The sequence below is a fragment of the Muntiacus reevesi genome, chromosome 2 (genome assembly GCF_963930625.1).
Source record: "Muntiacus reevesi chromosome 2, mMunRee1.1, whole genome shotgun sequence".
In the NCBI taxonomy this organism is placed as follows: Eukaryota; Metazoa; Chordata; class Mammalia; order Artiodactyla; family Cervidae; genus Muntiacus; species Muntiacus reevesi.
The window spans coordinates 140,957,738-140,983,772 of NC_089250.1; the positions used below are offsets into that span (position 1 = coordinate 140,957,738).

At 34.5% G+C, this 26,035-nt stretch overlaps 1 protein-coding gene across 13 annotated transcripts in view; it reads left to right on the forward strand.

The window, feature by feature from the left end:
* The window catches only part of LCOR (ligand dependent nuclear receptor corepressor), a 129,179-nt gene that overhangs the window by 46,022 nt on the left and 57,122 nt on the right, over window positions 1–26,035 (forward strand). For 8 of the 13 annotated variants that reach the window (XM_065923000.1, XM_065922998.1, XM_065922992.1 and 5 more), the window contains 2 exons: window positions 10,924–10,989; window positions 11,321–11,400. The exons of 3 other annotated variants lie outside the window; for them this stretch is intronic. Coding sequence is in view for 4 of the 10 variants with exons in the window: in XM_065922992.1 (XP_065779064.1) it covers window positions 10,924–10,989; window positions 11,321–11,400 (146 nt within the window). In the remaining 6 variants the exon portion in view is untranslated. Of the gene's footprint in view, window positions 1–10,923; window positions 10,990–11,318; window positions 11,401–26,035 lie in introns of those variants that run through there. 2 more of the 13 variants (XM_065922997.1, XM_065923003.1) reach the window with 2 other exon arrangements.

The window sequence follows — 26,035 nt, forward strand, 5'->3', positions numbered from 1 at the left end:
AAGCACATTTTTATTTAATTTGCAAACAGTGCTCATGTGGATGTACTGACCTTATAATGACTGAGTTCCTCTAAGGAATTGTGGCCTACAGATTGTGAACTCCTGATGTAATTGACTCATTCCTAATCAACTTCAGATTTGCATTTAAATGGCTTCTTTTTAGCATAATTACTGTACCCAAGACAGTTTGATATAACAGAAAAAATGAACCAAAACTGCCCTTGAATTTCCAAAGAACTAAATCCAACTGACCTAGTTACTTTCTACCTTTGCAATTTCGGCTACTTAACATCATGGAATCTCATTTATGGCATAATGTATATAAATATAATTATATGAAATTATTTCGGTAATGTTCCAACTACTCAGGATGTATTTTCCCTCCTTAATGTATTAATACCACTGTTTTTCAGGACTTCATCTCTCTCAATTTATTTGTCTTTTCTGTGATTACAGCTTTTCACACAAAAGTGTATCCTGTCATCTCTGTTCATGAGCCGGCAAAGCAAGCCATTAATTATGTTCTGGTTTTAGTTCATAGATACAGGAACCTTTTTCCATTAGATATCGGTTGCTCTTCTGTTTCATTTATTTCTATTTCTTTGGATCTTCAACATGCTAGACTCACAAAATGAGTCATTTTAAAATCTTAAACCTGTGAGGTAAATAGAAGGGTATATTTTTATTTATCCAACTAACACTGACTGCAGTTTGGGAACAGGCAGGCTGATGTTAAGAAAAAGAAGAATGGGTTCCTGTTCTTTGCTCAAAAATCTAGTAGATAAAATCCCCCCCAATTTTTTTTTTTTAAACTGAAGTATAGTTTTCTAGTAGTACAACTTCAGCACTGATGGGGATGTTCCTAACTTTGCCTGAGGTTTTGAACTGAGATAAAGGATGCCTTAGAATTAAGTAGATTACGGGTTGCAGGGAAACATTCTGGGCAGAAGGCTTGCTGTGCTTAAAAGGCATAGAAGAATTGACATGTGTGTAATGACTGATAAATCATTCTGGCCAGAGCATAGAAAGAAAATGGCAAGACAGACAGAAAAGGTGGTTTGGAACTAGACAGACCGTCAGTGATCTTGCATACCAGCCAGGAATTTGAAGTCTTCAGTATTGTCAGTGGAAAGCCATCAGAGATTTTTAAAACTGAGAAAAGATGGAAATTGATGGCAATGTGAAGGATGGTTTTTGGTAGGTTTGGTGATGTAGGAAATGTTTTAAGTAGTCAGATGAACTAAAAATTAAGAGATGTATTAGTAGGTTGTGTGAAGGTTGTGTGAAGAACCTGGACTTCATAGAGTCACTGGCTTGGTTTTAAACTGAGGGTCTGTGTCTTTGTAGTTATATGAAAAAAAAAATAGCTGCTTTGATTTTCTTTTTTCTTACATATATTAGGTAATAGCAATAATATCTGTTTTACAGTGTTCCCCTGAAGATATTATCATAATGGGAATGAAGTACCTGATACAGTGCTTAGCTTGTTTGATACCAGCTAAGGGCTCAATTAATATCTATTATTATCAACATGAGTGACATGTACTGTAATTATTAAGGTACAAAATGGTGAAGGCCTGAATTTAGGAGTGGAAAAGAGTATAGATTTGAATGGACCTTTTCTAATTCAAGTGAATAGGACTGACTGATCTAGGGAGAGAATGGAATCATGAACTGACTGAGATTTGTAACCCGAATTGCTTGGGAAGGGATTAGTGATGCCGTTTTCCTGGCAAGGAGCACAAGAGTCATCTCTGGTTGAGGTGAGGGAAAAGGCATAGGATGATTCTGATTTGGATTTTTGGAGGTATTTGTATCTTGGTGATGATATGAAGCAGGCAATTAGAAATAAGGTCTGGAGCAAGAGATAAGAGATTGGAGTTGTCAGTATATGCATGGTACCAGGAATGTGTGTAAGTCTTAATGGCAGGGCATGTATTTTCAACATTTGCTCTGTATCCCTACACTGCTGAGTTCTATATAAAACACTTGATTGGTTCTTGTTATTAAGTGTGAGATTTAGGGTGACTTTGTATGTAGAAAAGATAATAACATATAGTTACTTTCATTTCTAATTTAAGTGTTTACTTTATTTAAATTTCTAAGCTTAAAACCTTATTCTCTTAAAATATAGATCTTATTCCAAATATTTTAGTTAACTTAAAACATTTTTATCTATAAACTTAAAATTTTATATTTTCTCTTTAAATACTGATTTAACAAAACCTTCTTAGATACTTTCAGTGTTGTTATTCTTAAATTGTATATGTATTGTAACAAAGTATGTAAACTTAGTAAGATTTCAGCCTGCAATCAGACCTCAATCAGCTATTCAATTCTGCATTTCAAATTAAAATTCTCAACACAGGCTAACAGGCCAAATTTTCTTAAAATATTGTAAATATTTACTAAATATGCATACTTATTTTAAAAGCTTCATTGACATATAATTTATGTACCTTACAAGTCACTTGTTTTAAGCACTGATTTTTATTATATTTAGAGTTATGTAGCCATCACCAAATCTAATGTATTAAAATAAGTCCATCATCTCGAAAAGAAACATGTCTGTTTGCAGTTATTCCCATTTTCACTCCCGGCTCAAGGAAAATCACTACTTTTAATCTCTACAAATTTGTCTTTTTTGGACATTTCATAAAAATAGAACCATACAATATGCGATCTGTTATTTTTGGCCTTTTTCACTTAGCGTAATGTTTTGAAGTTCATTCATCCTTATTGTAAGATATTCCATGATACTGGTGAAGTCAATACATCAGGTGGCTCAGTGGTAAAGAATCCGCCTGCCAGTGCAATAGACACAGGAGATGCAGGCTTGATCCCTGGGTTGGGAAGACCCCCTGGAGGAGGACATGACAATCCTCCATGTTCTTGCCTAGAGAATCCCGTGGACAGCAGAACCTGGTGGGCGGGCTACAGCCTATGGGGTTGCAAAAGAGTCAGACACGACTTAACGACTAAGCAACAATAACAAAACGGATATACTGCATTTTATTTATCCTGGATTACTTCTTAATGTAAAATAGTTAAGGTTTAATTCTCTTAAACCACTCCTGTACTTTTTTTTTAAAGGGAAAACTTGAAAATAAGTGAACTAAGCTACTGTCCTAAGTTAGAAACTTAATAACAGCAGAATAAACCCACAGAAAAGAGAAAGATAATGAAACTTAGAGTAAAAATCGATGAACCAGAGAACAAAGAGAAGATCAAGAGAAGTCAAAAGTGAGTTTGGAGGGGGGACTAAGAAAACAAACCTGTTAAGATTGATCGAGGAAAGAAAAATAATATTGTGAAAATGAAGATTACAGATAAAGAAGAGAGTTAAAAAATAAGGGGTTTACAGCAACATTATTTTACAATAGCCGAAACATAGAAGTAACTACGGTGTTCAGATGTATGAATGGAGAAATGTGATCTGTGTATTAATGAAATATCATTCAGCCTTAAAAGAGACAAAAATCCTGTCACATGCTGCAGGATGGATGAACCATGAGGGTATTATGCCAGTAACTAAATGAAGTAAGCTAATAACTAACTGACAAATACATACTCTATTATTCCACTTAAGTGCTTGCAGTAGTTGCAGTTGTACAGACAAAGTAGAATGGTAGTTGGCAAGACTGGGAGTAGAAGCAAATAGACATTTACTCTTCCACTATATAGTATATAGTTCCAGTTTTCTTCTTCAGCAAAATGAAAGAAGTACTGGAGATGGGTGATGGTGCCAACAATGTAAATTTTATGCAGTAGTAAATGTAAAAATGATTAAAATTATAAATTTTATATTATGTATATTTTGCTGCAGCTTTCAGAAAGATAAGGGAAAATACTATCAATCATATTCCAGTAATTTTTAAATTAAAGAAAAATATAACTTCCCCAAAACTGACTCAAGAAATAAAAAGCTTGACTAGTTCTATAACTATTAAATAAACATAATAGTTAAAACAGAGAATAACCTCAGAATGCTTTACCTGTGAGTTCTACCCAACTTTTTTTTTTTTTTTTTTAAATATTATTTTATTAGTTGGAGGCCAATCACTTTACAACATTTCAGTGGGTTTTGTCATACATTGACATGAATCAGCCATATAGTTAGACGTATTCCCCATCCCGATCCCCCCTCCCACCTCCCTCCCCACCCGACTCCTCAGGGTCCTCCCAGTGCACCAGGCAAGAGCACCTGAGTTCTACCCAACTTTTTTTAAGGAAGAAAGCTTCCCACTTTTCTGTCACCTCTTCCAGAAAGTAGGAAAAAAGGAAATATATCTCAGTTCTTTCTAGAAGGATATTTGTCAAACCAGACATATAAGAAAGAAAACCATAGATCAGTTTCACTCATGAAATAGATTAGCCCTTTAGTAATAGAAAAATTCTTCACTCTTTTGTTTTATGCTTTTTTTCTTTTTTAAATTCTTACTGAACTGTAGTTGATTTACAGTGTTGTGTTAGTTTCACATGTACAGCAGAGTGAATCAGTTATCCATATCCATATACTCACTCTTTTTTTAAATCATTTTTCCATATAGGCCATTACCGAGCATTGAGTAGAGTTCCCTATTGTACAGTAGGTTCTTATTAGTTATCTATGTTTTATACTTTTATCCTTGAATAATTCTTTTTCTGATTGTGATTGCCATCTTTATTGCTTTCTTTTCTTCTTATCTTTTTATGTTTTTCTCATAGCTGTGCCTTTCTCTTTGGTTTAACATAGCTGCGTCACTTTGAGTCTGTTACGAATCGCATGTTACCGCGCCCTGTTTTTAGTCACTCAAGTCGTGTCCTGCTCTTTAGCAGCCCCTTGGTTCACCAGGCTCCTCTGTCTATGGGATTTCCCAGTAAGGATACCGGAGTGGCTCGCCACTCCGTTCTCCAGATCTTCCCGACCCAGGGATCGAACTTGTGTCTGCTGCATTGGAAGCCAAATTCTTTACCAGAGACAGGGAAGCTCATGCTCTGCCCTGTCACTGTTTTCTCTTTTGCTTAGTTAATTTAATTGATTAATATTTATCGTAACATGTACATGTTTGATATTTTTCCTGAAATTTTTTTTGTTTGTTTCTTGTTTAGCATGCTTACTTTTTGTTTAGTTTTAAATTTTACTTCCTTTTGTAGTTGTTCTTTGTTCTTTATTTCCTCTGGTGATTGGAAATGCTTCAGCTTTATCCATACATTCTAAAGCAAATTTATTTTAAACCTACATTTTCTTATCAACATCAAAGAGTAATGACTATTATAAATAGTTCCCTCATCCTGCATGCACACTTGATCTAAGCATACTTTATTTAATCTTCTTCACCTAAGAATTTTTGTAATAGTTTGGGATGTTATTCCTAAATCATTAATTTAAAAAATTATATTGTGTTTATTTAAAGAATTCTTTATCTCTTGTATTAAACTGAATCTCCTCGTATTAGTAAAAAGTGTTTATACTTAACTATTAGTTTTACTGGTTCATTGCTTGCCATTATTTATTTTTTTTAACTTTTTATTTTGTATTGGGGTATAGCCGATTAACAGTGTTGTGAGTTTCAGGTGACCAGTGAAGGAACTCAGCCATACACTGTTATTTTTTAAAGTGTTTGTCATTTTTAGGAGGTCTTTGTTCTGGAATTTTTATTTTAGCTCAACTACTTTAACTAACTGTTATTGGTACCCAGAGTAAATGGATGTCTTAACTTTTTAAATCAGAGCATATCTAGTATTTTTATTTTATCCATATCTGTGAATAATGGATTGGCTTTAAAAGTTTTTTTTTTTTAACCTTCAGAATTTTGTAAACATAGCTCCATTGACTTTTAGCATTTACTTTTACTGATGAAATGACTGTCATTCTGAATCTCTTTCCTCTTATTTTGTGTAAATTAAGTAAAAATTTCCCCTTATTTTGGAGCTTTTGAACTTTTATTTTTGAAATTCAAATATTCTGCCAGGAGAGTTACATGTATCAATATGCCTTTTTTTCCCCTGAGTATTCTGCCCAGTACTTCTCAAAACATGTTAACTATGAAGATGCAAAACAGTATTCAACATCAGGAAGTTTTCTTTTTGTTCTCGTCTTCCCCCCTCACCCCACCCCCATTTCTTAAATTTAATTTTTGAAAATTTTTATTCTTTGCTCTTTCTTGTTCTGGAAATCCTCTTTCACAGATACTGAATATCCTGGCCTCCTTCTCATCTCTAATCTTTTTCACATGATTTCTTTGTCTTCAGATTTACTATTCATTATGAGGACATTTCTTGAATTTTTTAAAATCGCTGATTTGATGTATATTTTTCTATTTGATACTTTTATTTGGTTATTTTGACAGTTTGGGGTTTCTGTTTTTCTCCTCCACAAACACATATTCTCCACTCCTTTTCTGGAGCAGCTTGCTTTTTGTTTTAAATGCTGTTCTTCCCTGGCTTCAATAGAAACACTACTTGTAATTTTTTTCACCCTCTAGTATTCTTCATTAATTCTGTTTCAGTTTGGGCTATTAGTCTTGAGTGGGTTATGTTTGTCTTCAGTATGTCTGATCAGATTTTTTCATCAGTTTTTGTGCTGGGTGATTCTCAGCATGGTAAGTGAGCCAGCAAATGTGCTCCTCCCAGAGTGTGGGTTGGGAGCAGATGCTCAGGGAGAGAGGAAGAAGTTTTAATGAGTGTAGTTGTCCAGCAGGGGCAGATTGCCTAGAGTAATTACCTAGAGAAGACAAGCCTGGTTTTTGCTCATTACCTGTAGAAGTTCATCCAGACTGCTTTGGTTGTATGATAGACACATTAAAGTAGCAAAACATTGATTAAAAAGGGTTTAGTTACCTCTATTCCTTTGGATTGAGTATAAAAATTGTGTAATCTGGTGCTTTTTAATTATTCATTTTGGTGCTTTCTTTTAATGAAGGTAAGTGTGGTATTCCCAAGTTAAAACCCTGAGTTTTAAGCAAAAAACTCCAGATACTATCAGTCAGTCTTTTTGTATATTAAGATACTAGTTGCTGATTGTTACCAGCAAGCACCTTTGAACTGATATTTTATAAAATAATGATACTGTATTGAAGATTGTGCTGTTTTTTCTATACCAGGCACTAAGCTTTGTAAGATATCCAAGGGACCCTGATGTGAAAATTGTCTCTCGGACTGATAATCACTGTCCTGTTCTCTCAGGAAAGATTCCCAGGACGCGTGAACCATTTTTTCATTCCATCTATGATATTTTTCTTATTTCAGAAGTACAGACTATTGCTTACTTCAGTTGGCTGTGTATTTGATACATTCCTCTCATTACTTTTCATAATCTGCTTTTCCCATTTTGGTTAGAAATAGAGATGAGACTATGATTTAGATTGAAGAGGGTAATATGTGAGAAATTTTAATCTTCTGTCTTTTGTTTTTGAGAGGTAGGTTATTAAAATCAAACTAAAAACCAGAGAACCCTACTATAAGAGGAACATTGTGGGAAACAGGAAGGCCTTCCTTCCTAACCTTCTTGGCATATTTAAATCTCCTTGAGGACGTAAACATATGGAAAGAAAAACAGAAGCTGGGTTTAGATAGCCTATGACAAATCTTATATTACAGAATACTTACATAGACAGTGCTTTGCATGTGATATTAATAGGAGAGAGGAAACATAGGGCAATTAACATTTACTTAAAAGAGAGGGAGTGGTAATGTGAATTCTGAGAATGAGGAAACTGGAAACCCAGTCTCCATGAGGGCGGGTACTATGTCTGTTCATCATTGCCTACCTATTCAGTGCCTGTCACTGTCCCTGATAGGTGGCAAGCTTTTGGTTAATGTATGTTAGATAAGCAAATATCTTTTTGTTGAATAAACTGAAGAATGCCTTGATGGAGATAATATATTTGGGCAGAAATGAAATGAAAAGGCTTCAGAAAATATGAGGACAGAAATGATAGATGATTGATCACATTAGAATGCCAGTCTGATTGGAGCTGTGATAATGAGCGGGAAAGTTTTGAGAATAAGGCTGTCAGTGGTAGGTTAGGGTCAAATTATTAATTATAAATAGTTTTGATTGCTAGACTTAGGAATTTGGGATTTGTTTTTTAAACAAAGTGTGGTTTTGCTGAACAGATGGTACATTGTTAAAGTAGTGTTTTAGAAAGACAGTCTGAAGACACAATGATTGTCTTCAGGTTGCAGTGAGAAGAGATTGGAGACTGGCTTTCATTCCAGTTGCAATGTTGGATACAGATTCTTTGGCCAGTAGTCATGCTCAATAAAATTATTAATATTTCTTTACATGTAATATGTTGCATACAGGTGAGTTTTAAGCCCTGGTGATTGAACATAATGACATAGCTGTCTTTTTCATTATGTATTTAATTTTCCTTGGCATTTTGTTGTTGATCTTCATGGCTTTTATATGAGATCATGGTATAAATTTTGAATACATTTATTCTTTTCTTATTTGCCTTTTGTTAATGTCAAGCATAGCACATGAGACATTCCTTGTTGCTATGCAACTGCTAAATTCAATATTTAATATTAATAAAACTGAGTGGCATTAAATTCAGTTAAGCAGAGTAGGCAAAATATGACTTAACGGTGTCTGATCAGTGTTTGTGTGGTTTAATGTATTGTTGCAGACATGAGCAAAAGAGTAGTGACTTGTTTACAGTTGCTGTTCTGATCAAAATTAGTTGTGGTTAAACCTTTGCTTTTATAACCAGATTTTTTTTCTTGTTTGATTATTTTTGGTCTTTCCCTTTTCCTGCTCTTTGATAATGTGATTCAATTTTTGTTAGTGTTTTTGTGTTATTGATGTTCTTACTATCCTTTCTAATTCTGTTATCTTTTGTAATTTAAAAAATTTTACCTCCCAAGGCTTTTGATTTTTTTTTTTCTTCCTTAGTATTATTTTTTGCTATATTTATGTTTTTCCCTTTCAAGCATTTATACTAAGCATACACATTTGGAATTTGTTATTATTTCGTATAAATCCAGGTGAAGGCATATTAGATTTGCTCTTCAGAATGAGAGCCACCCATAATCCCCTTTAGTTATTTGCAGTGTGTACTTGGTACTTGCCAGATATTGAAACACTTTCATTAATATTTGTGAAATTAGAAATCCATTTTGGGAGTAAGAGGGCTCCAGAGGCAGGCTACAGGATTTTTTTTTTTTTTTTTTTTTTTGCTTTGTAAGCTAGTGTTGAAAATACCTAGTTTGCAGACCCAAGACAGGCAGTACCTAGCAGTTCCTTCTCATTCCCTCACCACCACCTCCCCACCCTCAAAAACCTTAGCCCAACACTTTATCCTCCCTAGTGTAGAGAAAAGAGGACATAGTAATTAAGTGAACAGTGTTTTAATTATAGTAGGCAAATAATAAACAGGGTATATATTTCCCATTTGTTTGAATGGGTAGTTTGGTTTTGCTAATGTCCTTGGAATAATTTTGATGGGAAGAACAAAAGAGAGTTGAAAAACAACTGATTGTTAATAAATGAAAAACCTAGAATCTAGAAATCATGAAAATAGTACAGGAAAGTCAAGTAACTACAGTGTAGACGTACAAACTCTAGGGTTTACCGTATTGAATATGATGACAATATTAAGGACAAAGGAATCCTTTACATTACAATGTTACTCTTATAAGGAGATAAGATACTGTTTCTTGGGACCATCTTTCCTACCCCCTTACTTTCTAAACTTTTCCTGATGATTGTATTTGTGGCTGGGAAACGTCCCTGTTTGTGGGCCTCGTGTGCCCACCAGGCTATAGGATTTTAAATTGGTGGTTCCCTCACTTTTGAACATGGGGGGTACTTTTTAACAATTAAAAAAAAAATTGTAAACCCTTAGGTGATAATCAGATTATATGACAAAATGCATAGTGACCCAAACTACCAGGAATTCAGTAAAACTTACATATTTTCTTACTTACAATAATATTTCTGTACATTTGAAAAGTTGTGTGTACATTGAATGCACAAGACCATTTATTTCTTTCTTAAGGTCATGCTTAAAGGACATGGATTTATAGACCTCCTGTTTTACTTAGTTGAGCTTCAAATGAGGTCATGATACATATAGTTTGGGAACTGCTGCACTAACCCATTATTTTTTGTGTTGTATGAAGGTACAGTTTGCTTTTCTTTTGCATTTTCCTCCTTAACTCTTAATACCCATAGAAGACATTAAGGTGACAAAGATATTTTTTAACTTGTTTTTCATTGAGTTAATCATTGGTATTTGAGGTAATAAATTAGAAAAGTTTATTTTATTTTTTGTTTTCATTTTCTACTTTATACTGATAGAAAGTGATAATAGTTTAAACATCTATGTATAGGTATCTTTGAATTCTCTTTCTCTCTCTTTTTGTATGTATAATCAATGGTTCATAAAGGAACCCAGTAGTTACTGTGACAGTGTGAACTAATGACAAAGCTCTTTTTCTTTTTGTGATACAAATGTTGTTTTCAGTGAGGCTTTTCCTTCTTAAAAAACTTAGATTGAAGAATCTATTAACTCTCAGTTCATATTCATAAATATGCTGTTTAGATTACCCAGAATACTGAAAATTTTGAAGCAGTTTGACTCTTTTTGGGAAAGGTACCTCTTAAAATGAAGTTTGAAAGTTTATGTAAAGAGGTATTTGAAATTTTGTAAGATGGTAAGAGACCTCATGAATTTACATGCCTTCATTGGTTATTTCTACTGTTGTTTTGTATTGTCTTTGAGTGGATTGTGAATTTGTATTGAGTGTTAATCACTGACAAAAATGCAAATGCTCCTTTTAGATTGGTCATTGACACTCTCCTCAGCATCCTTTCAATAATAATCTGGAGGTCCTTGAGAATGGAAAGAAAGCACCATCATTTTTTTCATGCAACTAGGTTAAAATTCATGTAGGGAATATTATTGTAATAATGAATTTTTTTCATCCTTTCAGGGTTTGAAAGTATTCTTGAAGGGCTGTTTGGACCTGCATTATTAAAAGATCTCAGTTTATTTAAAGGTATTCAAAATCTTTCTTTGGTATTTCAAATCCTTCCTGGTGACATAAATGATATCTTGGTGACTTAAGCCCGTCTCCTTCTCCTTTTTTTTCACACTTTTATGTGGGATGACACTATGCCCCTGGAAGCATCTTTTTGTATGTAGTTATCTGTGATAATGCAAATATATTTATGAATAAGGTATGTTAGCTAGTGAGCAATTATTGCAGATAAGGAGCCTATATTTTTGCTGTAGTTAAACCAGATAAAATTTTTTAAATTAGTTCTCATATGTTTCCTAAAAAACCCTCTTTTGTGACTATTAATTTGTTATTCCTACTATTTTTGCAGACTGTGAACCTGAAAGCATTTCTGATTGGACTTTTGATGAAAATTGTCTGTTCTGTTGCTTGAGAAGAGATAAAGTAAAGGTAACCAAGAAACTTGTGAAACTGGTCTAGTGTGGTATTTTATAGATTTTATTTTCCCAAAAACTTGGTTACTTTGTTGGAGGATTTGTAGGAGTACATATTCCATGTTCATTTATAAAGGATTTGATAGTAACTTGGTTTAGCGATTTAGATTGTTTCTAGTCTGTTGATCAGTCTGTTGAGAAATCTGTATCCCAACATGCACTGCTGTATTCATGTAGTTCACTAGACAGAATAATTAACTAGGTCTCAAACTGTTGTGTTATTTTAAATGTGAAATGTATGGTAATTTGTGTAATGGGAGTCATTTATACAGTAACAAGGACCTAGATCAAGTAGTTATTAATTCATGTAGACTTAGGATGGACTATGGTTTATGCTGTCTTATGTTTCTTCATAATATTTGTGCATGGATGCTGTTTTTATTCAGGTGTAGAAACTGGCTGTACTTTAGGGTTTCTCTTGTTTTATTACTTTGTGTTAAATGTAAAAAGAATTTTGGTTTAGACATTTCAGTTGTTGGAAATTATTTATAATGATTTACAGTCTTATGTTTCTTTCCATGGTATTTCTATTCCATGGAAATGTTTAAAACATTGGAAATATTTTTAATTCCTTACTTTTCCTTGTATACTTCTGACTTCAAATCACTGACCAGGTTGTATCAGTTCTTTGTATTGAGTATCATTCTTTCTCTTTTCACAGTCATCACCGCAGTTCAGACCATTAGTGTTTTTCTGGGCTACTGAAGCAATGACTTCTCTCTCAGTTTTTGTCAGTGTGTTAAACACTGGTTCATGGTTAAACGCGTCTCCCGACCTTCCCCTAACCCTCACCCTTCAAGTAGTATGGAAATGTTAACCTGCACTCAGTCTCTGGTGACTTACAGTTGTCTTTGGGATTCATTAGCCTAATGCTCAGAGTCTCAGTACCCTCCCAGTTTGGTACACTTCTCTTACCAATACTACTAGTCTTCTACACAAAATTGGTCTGATCATTTATATTAAACAACATGCTTTTACCATTTGGACTAGGCCATTGCACTTGTTCTTTAAAGTTTGAAATTCTGCTTGCTCTTACTCTTACCTTAACTCCCCTTTCTTATAAATGGTATACCTCTGCTCTTACTGCTGGTTCAACTCTTCACACTGTTGTAGTGAATATTACACCAATTATTTGTCAATTGATATTCTGCTTTCTGTTATTAATCCTTTTCTGTGTTTAAATCTTGTGTTACTGACTACATTGTCAACTTCTGAAGACCATGGACCATGACTTAACATTTTTTTGCACCCTTGCATGTAGCCACTCTACCATTATTTACCATTGTTGGCAAGCTGCTTTAAAATCAAAGCTAATTTAAGAGCATTTTAATGTTCTTCTTTTATGGCATCTTTTTCTTGCTTAAGTACATGAAAAAATTATTGCTGTGACTATCCAGGGTAGTCTGTTTTTATTCAATTAATGAGTAAAGTGTTTTGCAATTTATTGTGGTTTGGAAAAGACTGGAAAATTAAGCAGCTACCAATGAAGTTTAAGTTCATCATTTTAAACTGTGTGTCTTTGTGTGTACATGCATATATGTTGTGACCAATTATTGAGCAAATTATTTAATAGGCATTTTGGTAATACAGAAGGAGCCAATGATTGATTACCTTTTTTTTCAGAAGAGGATTAGGAGGAATCCTCCTAATATAATGTGTTCAATAATAGAGTACAGTATATTCTTGTAATATGATTGAGTTTCCATTGCTATATGAGGTTAAAATATTTCATGAATATTTTTAGAAGAAAATACAAAAATAGCAAGGCATGGAACCATGTAGCATTTAACCATGTAGCAGCTGTTCTTACTGTTTGTAGTTCTATAATTTTTAGTTAGTTTTCTAGTTAGAAGGAATGTTTGAAAGGCCAGCTAGATCTGGGAAAGCTAGTTTTCTCCATTAGACATTTCACTACCTGTCTTTGGCATTTGTTTTTATTGGAGACAGCCATAATGTCTATGTATTTGAAAATAGAGAGAGCCTAGAAAACATGACTTGTCAAATACATAGCTTTATGTTGTGTTAGATTTAAAGTGATTGTGTTGAAACTCTTTCCAGACATTTGTGCATCTTATCTGAGAAGGAGTAGATCTGGAAGTTAATTGTACCTACGTTGGGTTGAGACTTGGCTGACTTTGGTGGTGGTGGTTTAGTCACTAAGTCATGTCCGACTCTTGTGACCCCATGGACTGTAGCCTGCCAGGCTCCTCTGTCCCTGGAATTTTCCAGGCAAGAATACTGGAATGGATTGCCATTTCCTTCTCCAGGGGATTTTCCCGACCCAGGAATTGAACCCGGGTCTCTTGCATTGCAGGCAGATTCTTTACCGACTGAGCTATGAGGGAAACCCATAAGATTCCAAAAATGAAAGAAGTATGTGGAGAGAGTGGTTAACAGCCAAGAGGTGGCAGCATAGAGCACAATATTAGAATTTTGATTTGAGGTTGGCATGGTGAGATGTCAGGTAATGTTTGAAAAATCTGTTAGAAATACTAGTCTGATATTTAAGAATGTGATGCAGTTTATTCCTAATTGTTTTTAATTGGATTTTCATTGGATACTGACTATTAGAATGGATAAAATAAATACATTATTTACATTTACTTTCAAAAATACATGTCCTTTTCTGGTGACTCAGTTGGTCAAAGAATCTGCCTGCGGTGCAGGAGACCTAGGTTTGATCCCTGGGTCAGTCACGGAAATCCCCTGGTGAAGGGAAAGGCAACCCACTGTAGTGTTCTTGCCTGGAGAATTCCATGGACAGAGGAGCATGGTGGGGTACTGTCCATGAGGTTGCAAAGAGTTGGACACACCTGAGCAACTAACACTTTAAAAATATCTAGTGAAAAATATGAAGTTGCCTTTTTGGAAAATATAACAGGGACTTACCTAGAAATTAGTAAAATGATTGTTCATCTACACTTCAGCAGTTAGAAAATATATTTTGTATGGGAAAGACAAGTAACTTTTTTTTGAGCACCTGCTGTGTGCCAGTTACTTTTATTTGTTCCCATTTAATTCTCACAACAACATCCCTATAAAGTTAGTTATAAAGTTGATTAAAATCATCCCAGTTTTACAAAGAAAGAAATGGCAAGGATCAGAGTCTTAAGTTATGGGCAAAGTTGCATAGCTGGGATTTGACCCATATTTTTAGAGTACATGGTTTTGATTACAAAGCGAAACAAAGCTAGAAACATGAATATGGAAAGTGGTAGAGTAAGAATTAAGTAGTATTCGAAATTACTCAGTTTGGAAGAGGAAGAGAATAAGAGTGTAAATGGGCATGAGTATATTTGAAATAGCCAGTCTCAGTTGTGCTAGGAGTCTGTTAATGAGTGACTTTCTACCTGCCTGCCTTAACTTGGTTTCTCCCTTCTTTCCTTCCTTTCCTGTTTGTTGGGCATGTAGTAGATACTCTAAAATATGTACTAAATGGATAACTAAGAAGTCAGTAGACATAATAAAGTTGGAGAATTACAATATTATAGCTAACTGTTTTGAGTGCTTATATACGCCAAGTATATACACAAAAAGCTTTCTGTGTACTATACACTTATGAGGATTTTATACTTTTTCCTAGCTTCTTTTTGAAATAATTTTAGACATATAAAACACTTGCAGAAATAATAAATTCCTCTCTACCTAGGTTTCCCAAATGATAATGTCTTATGTAACCACATTACAGTGATAAAAATCAGGAGATAAACATTGATAAAGTGCTATAATTTGAAAACCTTTCAGAATTCACCAGTTACCCCAGTAAAGTCATGTTTCTGGTCCAGGAGTCAGTCTAGGCCCACACTTTGGTATATGGTTGTCCTGTCTGCTTTGTCTCCTTTAGTCTAATAGTTCTGTTTTTCTTTGCCTTTCATGACGTTGACACTTTTGAAGAATGCTAGCAACTTGATTTGTCGATTGGTTCCTCAGTTTGTCTCGTGGTTCCTTGTAATTGAATTCAGATTATGCATGTTTGGCAAGAATCATCCTTAGTGCACCATATCAGGAAGCACATGGTGATGTTTACTGTGACCACGTGGTTAAGATTGTATCTGCCAAGTTTTCTCTACTGGAGGGTTTCTGTTTTTTTCCCTTTTGTGCTTGATAGGTATCTTGTGGAGACATACTTTGAGATTTTGTAAATGTTTTTTCCCAATCATAATTTTAGTGTCAATTGATTAATCTTGTGTGAAAAAAAAATACTATCATGATGTTTACCAAATGATGCTTTCCTAATTCTGTTATTTCTTCGAACTCTGTTTGTTGAAATCTTACTGTAAGGGAGATGTTTCCCTTCTCTATTTATGTTTTTGTTGTTTTCCTGTCAGTATTGACTCACGAATTCTTATTTTGTTTTTTGGATTATAATTTATTACAATCATTATTTATTTTGTAGTTTGAGTTGTTTTAGATTTGTCCGTTGAAAGCCCATTCTGGTTGGCTTTTCATCTTTTTAAGCATGTTTCTATCATTTCTTTACTTTTTGGCCCCCAAAACTGTTCCACATTTGTCTTTGCTTTCTCTCTCCCAGCCTTGGATTTCTCCAGGGAATCCTCACTTCTTTTTTTTCTTTTAAACACCAAAAGTATTTCGCATTGGGATGTAGCCAGTTAGCGGTGTTTTGACAGTTTCAGGTGAATAGTGAAGAGACTCAGCCGTAAATATACACGTATCCTGATGCTGGGAAAGATTAGGGGCAGGAGCAGAAGGGGACGGCAGAGGATGAGATGGCTGGATGGCATCACCGACTCAATGGACATGAGTTTGGGTAGACTTCGGGAGTTGGGGATGGACAGGGAGGCCTGGCGTGATGTGGTCCATGGGGTTGCAAAGAGTCGGACACGACTGAGCAACTGAACTGATCCATTCTTCCTTGTTTCTTTTATTTGGAAAATTATATAAGACAGCAAAGTACTAGGTATACTCATTGGTACTAGAACATCATTGCTTCTAGACCTCCTTAGTTGTCTGAGCTAGAAAATATCTGTGTTAATACTTAAATATATGTAAACATACACCAGTATTTCTATATCAGAAGCTATCTTGTGATGCTTTTATTAGTTGTAGGATTGTGTTGATAGCATGAAGAACTGATCCAATAGTAGTGAGGGAGTACTGGAGAGAGAGAAAGAATTAAAAGTGACTTTCAGTATTTCATATCTCTAAAAATGGACCAATTTTAAGCAGTGAATCCGTGTATGATAATGGCTGTTGTTGTACTTGGCTGAGATGGAGATAGCTATTGAAAGAGTATGGATGTTTTAATAACTAAGGATAATGTGAGATGGGATGTGGTATAAAAATATGAGTTGTTTATGCTCTTTAAGTTTATTATAAGGCTATTATTAGTAAGTTCAGTATTTGACAATCATGTTAGGAGAATGTTTTAAGAAGTTACGACTGTGGTACATTTTTTAAGAATATATAGGTCTGGATAGGCAGACACAGGAGGGGCAGAGAATTTATTTTTGTAAGTAACCAGCAAATAAGATTGGAGTAGGTCAGGAAGATCCCCTGGAGAAGGAAATGGCACCCACTCCAGTATTCTTCCCTGGAAAATCCTATGGATGGAGGAACTTGGCGGGCTACAGTCCATGGGGTCACAAAGAGGCGGACTAGACTGAGCGACTTCACTTTCACCTTTTTCTTTCAAGATTATATATCTCTTTCAGTGCCCATCTATTCTCAAGAATCATATAACTAGATACTTTTCATGTCTATTATTGGTCTGTCATGTTGTGTTTACTTTGAACATTTCATAATTTTCTCTCTTTTGTGAGTATGCACTAATTAGAAGTTTTAGAGATATCCTTCTTACATTTTAATTTTTTTTGTTTCAATTTTAGCACATTGAAATTTATAATAAGAGCAGATGCTAACTCTAAGTTATTATTTTCTCATTGTATTCTACAGTATGTATTTATGTTGAATGTATCAGTTTGGGTATATTCAATGCTTCTGATAATGACTTGTCTGTCATCTTGTCTTGGAGAACCATAGCTCAATAAGTATTCACAGTATCTATTATGTAAATGAAACTGTGGAAGAAAAATGTATGAATATATTGCCTGTCTGTTAGGACTGAAAAAGAAAAAACAAATCTGAGAAGTTTAAGAGTTATTTACTTAAGACACTTAAATAAATACAGGATAAGTTGAATGAATACCACACATTAGTACGTGATTAATTACTTATGAAGTTCAGTGTACAAATCTAAATTGCAAGACCTAACCTTGTTCTATTTCCAGAGGCTTTTATATAGATTATTTTAAAAGATTAAGGAAAACCACTTGACACAGTGAATCAGTGCTCATCCAAGATTCAGTATCAAAGAGGTTTTTTCTGGTGGGGAGGAGGGTGATGTGTGTGTGTGTGTGTGTGTGTTGTGTTTTTTTAATATATACTCCCAGTCCGTGGACTTTTTTCCCCTAAGACAAACATACAGATTCAGAGAAACCATTAATTAGAGATCAGTTCTATCCAATATTATGTGGTTAGAATTAAGCAGATATACTAGTTATTTGGCAAATTTGTTAAATGTCTGATTCTGTGGTAAACCAGAGAGTATACCAGAGAAGTAAAAAATGAATCCCTCCTTGCATATGCAGTATTGGTGGCTAATGAAATTAAAGGAATTTAAATCCTCCAACCTGCTTTGTTGCTGTTGCTTACTCACTTCAGTCGTGTCCGACTCTGTGCGACCCTATGGATTGTATCCCACCGGGCTCCTCTGTCCATGGGATTTTCCAGGCAAGAATAGTGGAGTGGGTTGCCATTTCCTCCTCCAGGGGATGTTCCCAGCCCAGGGATCAAACCCTGGTCTCCTGCATTGCAGGCGGATTCTTTACCACTGAGACACCAGGGAATACTGACAACCTGCTTGCCCAGAACCAAAGCTCTGTCATTGAGAGTAAAGTTCCCTGCTTCATTCTCATGTAATGTTTAAAAGATAGTAGTTAGCAAAAGAAAATAGTTTTAAAAACTATACATGTCTAACGGAAGAAAAACTAATAGCAAGTGCTGATTATAGATACTGGTGAATTAAGTAAAATAGTAGAGTAATAGTCATTTGCTACTACTTGCACTTTAGGCTTAATTTCCATGTACAGTAATAACAGTTAGATATAATGATAAGAGTCATTTGTGGTATGTTTATTGAACATTCTTAATACTGTATTTAGCTCTCTATATGTAGGCAGGCTTCAAACTTCGTTGTTTTCCTGTTCTTTAACCTGTTGGTCTGCTTAACAAAATTGAAAATAACTTTGAAAGTGAAAATCACTCAGTTGTGTCCAACTCTTTGTGACTCCATGGTCTATACAGTCCATGAAATTCTGGCTAGAATACTGGAGCGGGTAGCCGTTCCCTTCTCCAGGGGGTCTTCCCAACCCAGGTTTTGAACCCAGGTCTCCCACATTGCAGGTGGATTCTTTAGCAGCTGAGCCACCAGAGAAGCCTGAAGATAACATTGACATACAGTAAACATTGTATTAAGTCCAACAATTCATATTTAGTTAATGTAAAAAGCAGTAATTTACCCAAAATAAAGTTTCTTTTTAGATAACTGACCTTAAAAAATACAGGTATGTAAAATGGTGGAGTCATTTTCCCTAAGACTTGATGGCATTTAAAATAATAAGACATAGGAGATGTGTTTAAATCAATGAGTTGCATCTTGTCAGCTCTTTTTAGCTTATTGCTTGAAATGTCAGTAATCCATTGGTAGCAGACATGGCTATAGCTGTAGACTCATGTTCTACTTGCATAGGTCTTTTTAAAATAATTATTACAAAACCTGCATGCATACATATGCCTCTTAATTCCTGGATTTACTATGTGGTACGAATTTTTTTTTATTTACTATTTAAATTTGGAGAACAGCATTACAGCGTGGGAATGATCTTGAATTTTGACAGGAACAGCTCTAAAATGTCACCCCATCAGTTTTATATCACACTTCTTAAGTCTAGGCCTTCTTAACCTTTCCCAAGTGAAACTTGTTATTTTTTCTTTCATTACTTTTCCTGAGATGTTATCTCTTGAAAATAAGCATCTATGTAAGCGACCTGTCCCATTCTTATTTCCCCCCATGCAAACTCAAAGGTGACAAACTTTAGGGTTACAAAAGAAACTTTAAGAAATGTTAAATCTTTATTTTTTGTTTAAAGTTTAGCTTTATTAACTATTTGTTGCCCTGACAACTAACTACCATGCTGATACAATTTGTTGTTTCATTTATTCAGTAATAATGATAACTATTTCATTATATATATATGTAATTCAGTAATAATCCTTGTTATTTCAGGGATCAGTAGAGCTACTTTTGTATAGTTCTTAGAGAACTTTAATAATTCTATCAGGGGTCAGAAAATCTAGCCCACAGTCTGTTTTTGTAATGCCTACAAGCTTAAAGAAGTAGTTTTGGAGGGGGAAGAACGAGATGTTACAGAGACTGTATGTGACTTGCAAAGCCTCAAGTGTTAACTGTCTGGCCCTTGACAGAACGTTTCATTCTATTTTGAGTATCTTCCATCAGGTGGTTGGAATTAAGAGAATGCTGAAATTTATTAATTTCCATATCCTATTTACTGCTCTCTGTTTTTCTTCCTCTGTGTATCAGAGCAACAACACAAGCAAATATAATATAATGGCAAGAGAGCTAGGATTATAAAGAAGAGGGTAGGGGAGAAACAAGGAAGACTTGACTTGTGAAAGGAAAGTAGAGTTCAACATTTGTCCACCCGACTTTTTTAAATTTTTAACTTTCAATAATTGCACATTTATAAAAAAGTTAAAAGAATGGCACAAAAATGTTCATGCACCCTTTACCTAGACTTGCCGCTTGGTTTGCCATATTTGCCTTGTTAATTCATTCTTCTTCTTTCTCTTTCACAAATATTGCATATCACAGACACCCGCATCTTCCTGAACCATATGAAAATAAGTTATAGACATCATATCCCTCATACCTCTTTCCTCCTAAGTATTTTCATGTTTATTTCCTAAGACTAAGGATATCCACTTACTTAACTACACAGTACAATTACCAAAAGTCAGGCAAGTTAGCTTAGATATATTGTCTAATCTATGAATCTCATTTAATTTTTCCCAGTTGTCCCAGTGACTTAATAGTGTTTTATCCACTCCTTTAACCCAGAATCCAATTTAAGATTACTCATTGAATTTGAGATTCATTACTCTTTAGTCTCCTTTGATCTAGAATGGTTCCTCAGCATTTTATTTCTGTATTTTTAATGACATTTACATTTTTGAAGAGTGTAGGTCATTCGTTTTGTAGAACGTCTCTTAATTTAGGTTTTCGATAGTTTCTTCATTATTAAATTCAGGTCATGATCTTTTAGCAGGAATATCCAGTGATAACCTTATCAGTCCATCACATTGTGAAATGCACACAGTGTCAGTTTAGTAAGTTATTTTAACTTTGACAAGGTATGCCCATTGGGTTTCTCCACTGAAATGTTAACTGTTTTTCCCCTTATAATTAATAAGTAATTTGTACATAGATACTTTGAGTGGCTGTAAATAGTTTTTCCTCACCAAACCTTCATGATTTCAGTTTTAGTATTGATGGTAGTTTCTTGCTGGATTAAGTTATTTTTCCAGTGGTTTGAAAATAGTGATCTTTCTGACTCCATTATTTCTTCTATTAATAAATTGTTTAATTGGCTTTAAAAGCTGGCTTAAAACTCAGCATTCAAAAAACTAAGATCATGGCATCAAGTCCCATCATCTCATGGCAAATAGATGAAAAAAAGTGGAAACAGTAACAAATTTTATTTTCTTGGGCTCCAAAATCACTGCAGCCACGAAATTAAGATGCTTACTCTTTGGAAGAGAAGCTATGACAAACATAGACAGCGTATCAAAAAAGCAGAAATGTCACTTTGCCAACAAAAGTCTATATAGACAAAACTATGGTTTTTCCAGTAGGCATGTACCACTGTGAGCACCAAAAAATTGATGCTTGCAAACTGTGGTGCTGGAGAAGACTCTTGAGAGTCCCTTTGACTGCAAGATCAAACCAGTCAATCCTAAAGGAAATTAACCTTGAATATTCATTGGAAGGACTGATGCTGAAGCAGAGACTCCAATACTTTGGCCACCTGATGTTGTTAACTCATTGGTAACAACACTGATGCTGGAAAAGATTGAGGACAGAAGGAGAAGGGGGCAAAAGAAGATAAAATGGTTGGATGGCATCACCAACTCAATGAACGAGTTTGAGTAAACTCCAGGAGACAGTGCAGGACAGGGAAGCCTGGTGTGCTGCATTTCAAGGGGTTGCAAAGAGTTGGACACTGCTTGGCGACTGAACAACAACACTGTGAGAAAGAGTTTCCTCTTTCCCTCTTTCAGTTTGGAGTCAAGATTCTTTCTCTCTTCAGTAGGTTATCATGTAGTGTCCTAGATCTGGTTAGTCAGGGCCTCTTCAGGCTAACCTCCCGTGTCTTTTTGACAAGTCCCTGTCATTTTTTGATCCCTTTTTTGTCTACTTTCTAGTACAGGATATTTGGTCTTTTCTGTGTTCCAAAACTGGTTTCTGTTTTTGTAGGGGGAATCTGGTTTCTTTGGTGAGGAATTGTTAATGCATATACCTCCTTTTTAGTCCAAATAATACAGCTTTATTGGCAAAGACCAAATGTTGTGCAGTAATCAGCCTTATCTTCATTTATATCTAAGGATATAGAAAAAAGTATCAAAATGCTGCCAGTTCATGGCCACTGACACATCTAGTCAGAATGCTATGCAAAGAAGTGGATGGCAAGTAAAAGATATTGTTTTTTTTTTAACCTCCAAGTATGCTTGCTTGAAGAGAAGATACGTGAGTTTGTGGAAATGTGTCACATTTCTTTGTGACTCTGAAAATGTAAGTAAAGGTCATTTCTTTGATTTCAAGTGGTAGTTCAGAAGTCACAATTGAGTGATACATTCAGTATCTAGCATCTTTAATACCCTGAATCTATTTTGAATGATTTTTATTGAGGTAATATTTATATATAATGAAATAAATTCATTTTAGAGTACAGATTAATGAATTTTGATATGTGTCTACAGTTGATAACTGCCATCACAGTCAAGGAACAAGACAGTTTCTTCACCTTAAAAATGTTTCCTCCTGCCCTTTTGTAATCAATCACTTTATTGGACCCACAGACCCAGGCAATCTTTATAATTTTATCTTTTCTAGAATTTTATGTTTTAGGAATTATAGGTATATAGTCTTTTATTTTTTACTTCTTTCACTTAGAATAACTTTTAAATATTTATTCCTGATTTTGTGTATGACATTTCTTTTTATTGCTAAATAAGTCTCTGTGGGTGTGGATATGCTACTATTTATCCATTTTTTCTTTTTAAGTAGAATTTGAATTGTTTTCAGATGTTGGCCATTAGGCTTGTTCACATGTAAGTATTTGGGCATATATTTTCATTTCTCAGGGATATAATACCTAGAATTGGAATTACTGGGTAATATTGTAATTGCACATTTAACCTTATAAAATACTGTCATATATTTCACCAAAGTGACTGAAACATTTTGTGTTTCTATCAGCAGTGTATGGGAATTCCACTGTTGCACATTTTGCCAACATATTTATATAATTGGTCTTTTAAACTTTACCTCTTCTGGTAGGTCTGTAGTAGTACCTCATTGTGATTTCCATTCTCATTTCCCTGGTGACTAGTGTGTTGAGCATCTTTCTTTGTACATATCTCTGTGAAACATAGTATAAATGTCTTGCTTTTTAAAAATACTTATTAAGCTGTAATAGTTCTTTATATATCCTATATAAAACCTCTCATCAGTTTTTTCCTCTTAAGACTCAGGATTTTATGTCCTTTTCAAGAAATGTTTGCCTAATCCAGTGTCAAACACAAGAAAATTTCATATTTTCTTCTGAAAGTTTAGTGATGTTAACTCTTACATTTTGATTTATTATCCATTTCTATTTAATTTTTGTATATGTTGTATGAGGTAAATATTGAGGTTTATTGTATTCTGTAAGATAATCCAGTTCCAGCATCATTTGTTGAAAAGACTTCCTCCCCTGCTCCAGATTGAACTATCTTGGCATCTTTAAGTCAGTTGATAATATACCATATAGGTGTATTTCTGAACTTAGTCCTGTACCATTGAACTATATATGTCTATCCTTACATTAATATTACAGTGTCTTTATTGCTATATCTTCATATCTTGAAACCAAGTAGTACAAATCCTGTTTGTTTTCTTTTTCAAACTGGCTCTAGATCCTATATGTCTTTTAATTAACTTATCAGTTCTTAAAAAAGACCTATTAAGATTTTATTAGGGTTGCATCAAATCTGTGGATCAGTTCGGAGAGAATTGTCACATTAGCATTATTGAGCCTTCCAATTTATGATTATGGTTTGTCTCGTTTTTATGCACATCATGTCTTCTTTCCCTTAGCAGTGTTTTGTAGTGTCAGTTTAGTCTGAAGAATTTTATTTAGCATTTCTAGTAGTACAGAAAGATAGTACTTTTTAGTTGTAGGGAAATGTTATAGAATAAACCTATTTGGAAACATCTTTTAGATGTTTATTTCTTTGTCATTCCCCCAAACGTAATAAAGATAAAAATAAATCATATGGATTACATATTTTTAGATAACCAGAAGCTTAATACAGAATTTGCGAGCTTTTCTGTTGAGATCCCAACCCGTTCATTGTATCTTTTTTTTCTGCTTTGGGTGATGAGTCATTAGATCACAAAGTGTTGACAGCTTGCTGCAGCTCCCTTTCCTGCTACCTCTCCCTACCACTCTCACAGCTCCCTTAAAAGGAATTTCCTTAAGAGGATGTTGGAAAAGTGATATAAACTGGTGAGGCTACCAGAGAACATAGCAACTGAAATTGATGCCATAGTTTTCCCTGAAAACTGTATACAGAGTTAAGTTTTAAGTTTTACATGCATATACGCACACATTGTTCATTTTGCCAACACTAGCACTTAGAAAATAAACATTTCATAATACTAAAATGTAAAATAATAAATATATGGGAACTACGTGAGTAAACAACAGAATTTTCAGTTCAGTTGCTCAGTTGTGTCTGCTCTTTGTGACCCCATGGACTGTAGCACACCAGGCCTCCCTTTCCTTCACCATCTCCCAGAGCTTGCTCAAACTCATGTCCATTGAGTTGGTGATGCCATCCAACCATTTCATCCTCTGTCATCCCCTTCTTCTCCTGCCTGCAATCTTTTCCAGCGTCAGGGTCTTTTCCAAGGAGTCAGTTCTTTGCATCAGGTGACCAAAGGATTGGAGCTTCAGCTTCAGCATAAGTCCTTCCAATGAATATTCAGGACTGATTTCCTTTAGGATTGACTGGTTTGATCTCCTTGTAGAATTTCGAGTAGAATTTTGAGATCCGTTAAATTTTGAGATAAGTATAAAGCAGTTCCTGAAAAAAGTGACTGGACATCTTTAAGAATATTGCTTCTTCCTGAATTACTTTCTAAATATAGTGCTAGTTAGATCAAAACATGTCTTCTTTGGAGAACTGGTGGTGGTGGGAACAGAATTGACAGTGATTTTAAATGCAGTCTAAAGGAATAAAGGTTGAATAGCCAGGACATTTAGGAAAATATAAGTGACAAATGGAATTTGCCTTTCCAAATACAAAGACTTACTATAAATATGTAATAGTTTTTAGAGTATGAACTGATGATGCCTTTTTACAGTTCCTCAATAAGGAGAGAGCTTTTAAAAAACATAATGACTACTCCCTACCCCAGAGTTAACAGAATCGAAAGCTCTGGGAGAGCTAGGCATGTATGCTTTTAAGAAGCTCATAGTAGATTCTGGTAGGACAGAATTACCTCTGACTATGAACCAACCAGTCTGGATAGACCAATTCTTGAATTCTGAAGGAAGCAACTCATAGGTGATATAAATTCCAGTTCTCATCTCAAGTTTCATTCCTGTTTAGTTCTGGGCCAAGAATTTGTTTAGTAAGGAATGATAATAAATGCAAAGAACAGTGGTTTTTTGTTTATAGAAGAATGTGTCATATCATTTTGTTGTTTTTTTGCCACACAATACATAATGTTTCCTTTTAGAATTCATGTATGAGGGAGGGGACATCACATGAATTAACTTCCTATCTTCTGACTATTGTATTAGCTTTTTCAGCTCTATGTCATAGAAACATTTTTGTTCTCGTTGGTTCAGTTAATTTTGGTATACTTAGCTACAGTGAGGGAGGATCAGCTACATTTTGTCTATACATCATTGCTATAAATTTTTAACTTCATGGCCGGATGCACTTGAAGAAAATACATGATTTTGTGCTGTATTTTTCATCTTTGGTTGTAATATGGTTAAGATTGTTTTAATTAAAACAACTATTTGTTGAAAATTATTTTAAAAGAACATAAAAACTTGGAAAATAGTTATCTTAAGGGTGTAAAGCAAATGGAGAATCATTTGTTCAAAAAAAAAAAAAACTATTTAATCTCTGTAAGAATAAGAGTCTGTGACATTTGAGCTATGACCCTCTGCTACTCACTTCTCTGAGCTCAATTTGAGAGGTGCTCTACTCTGAGT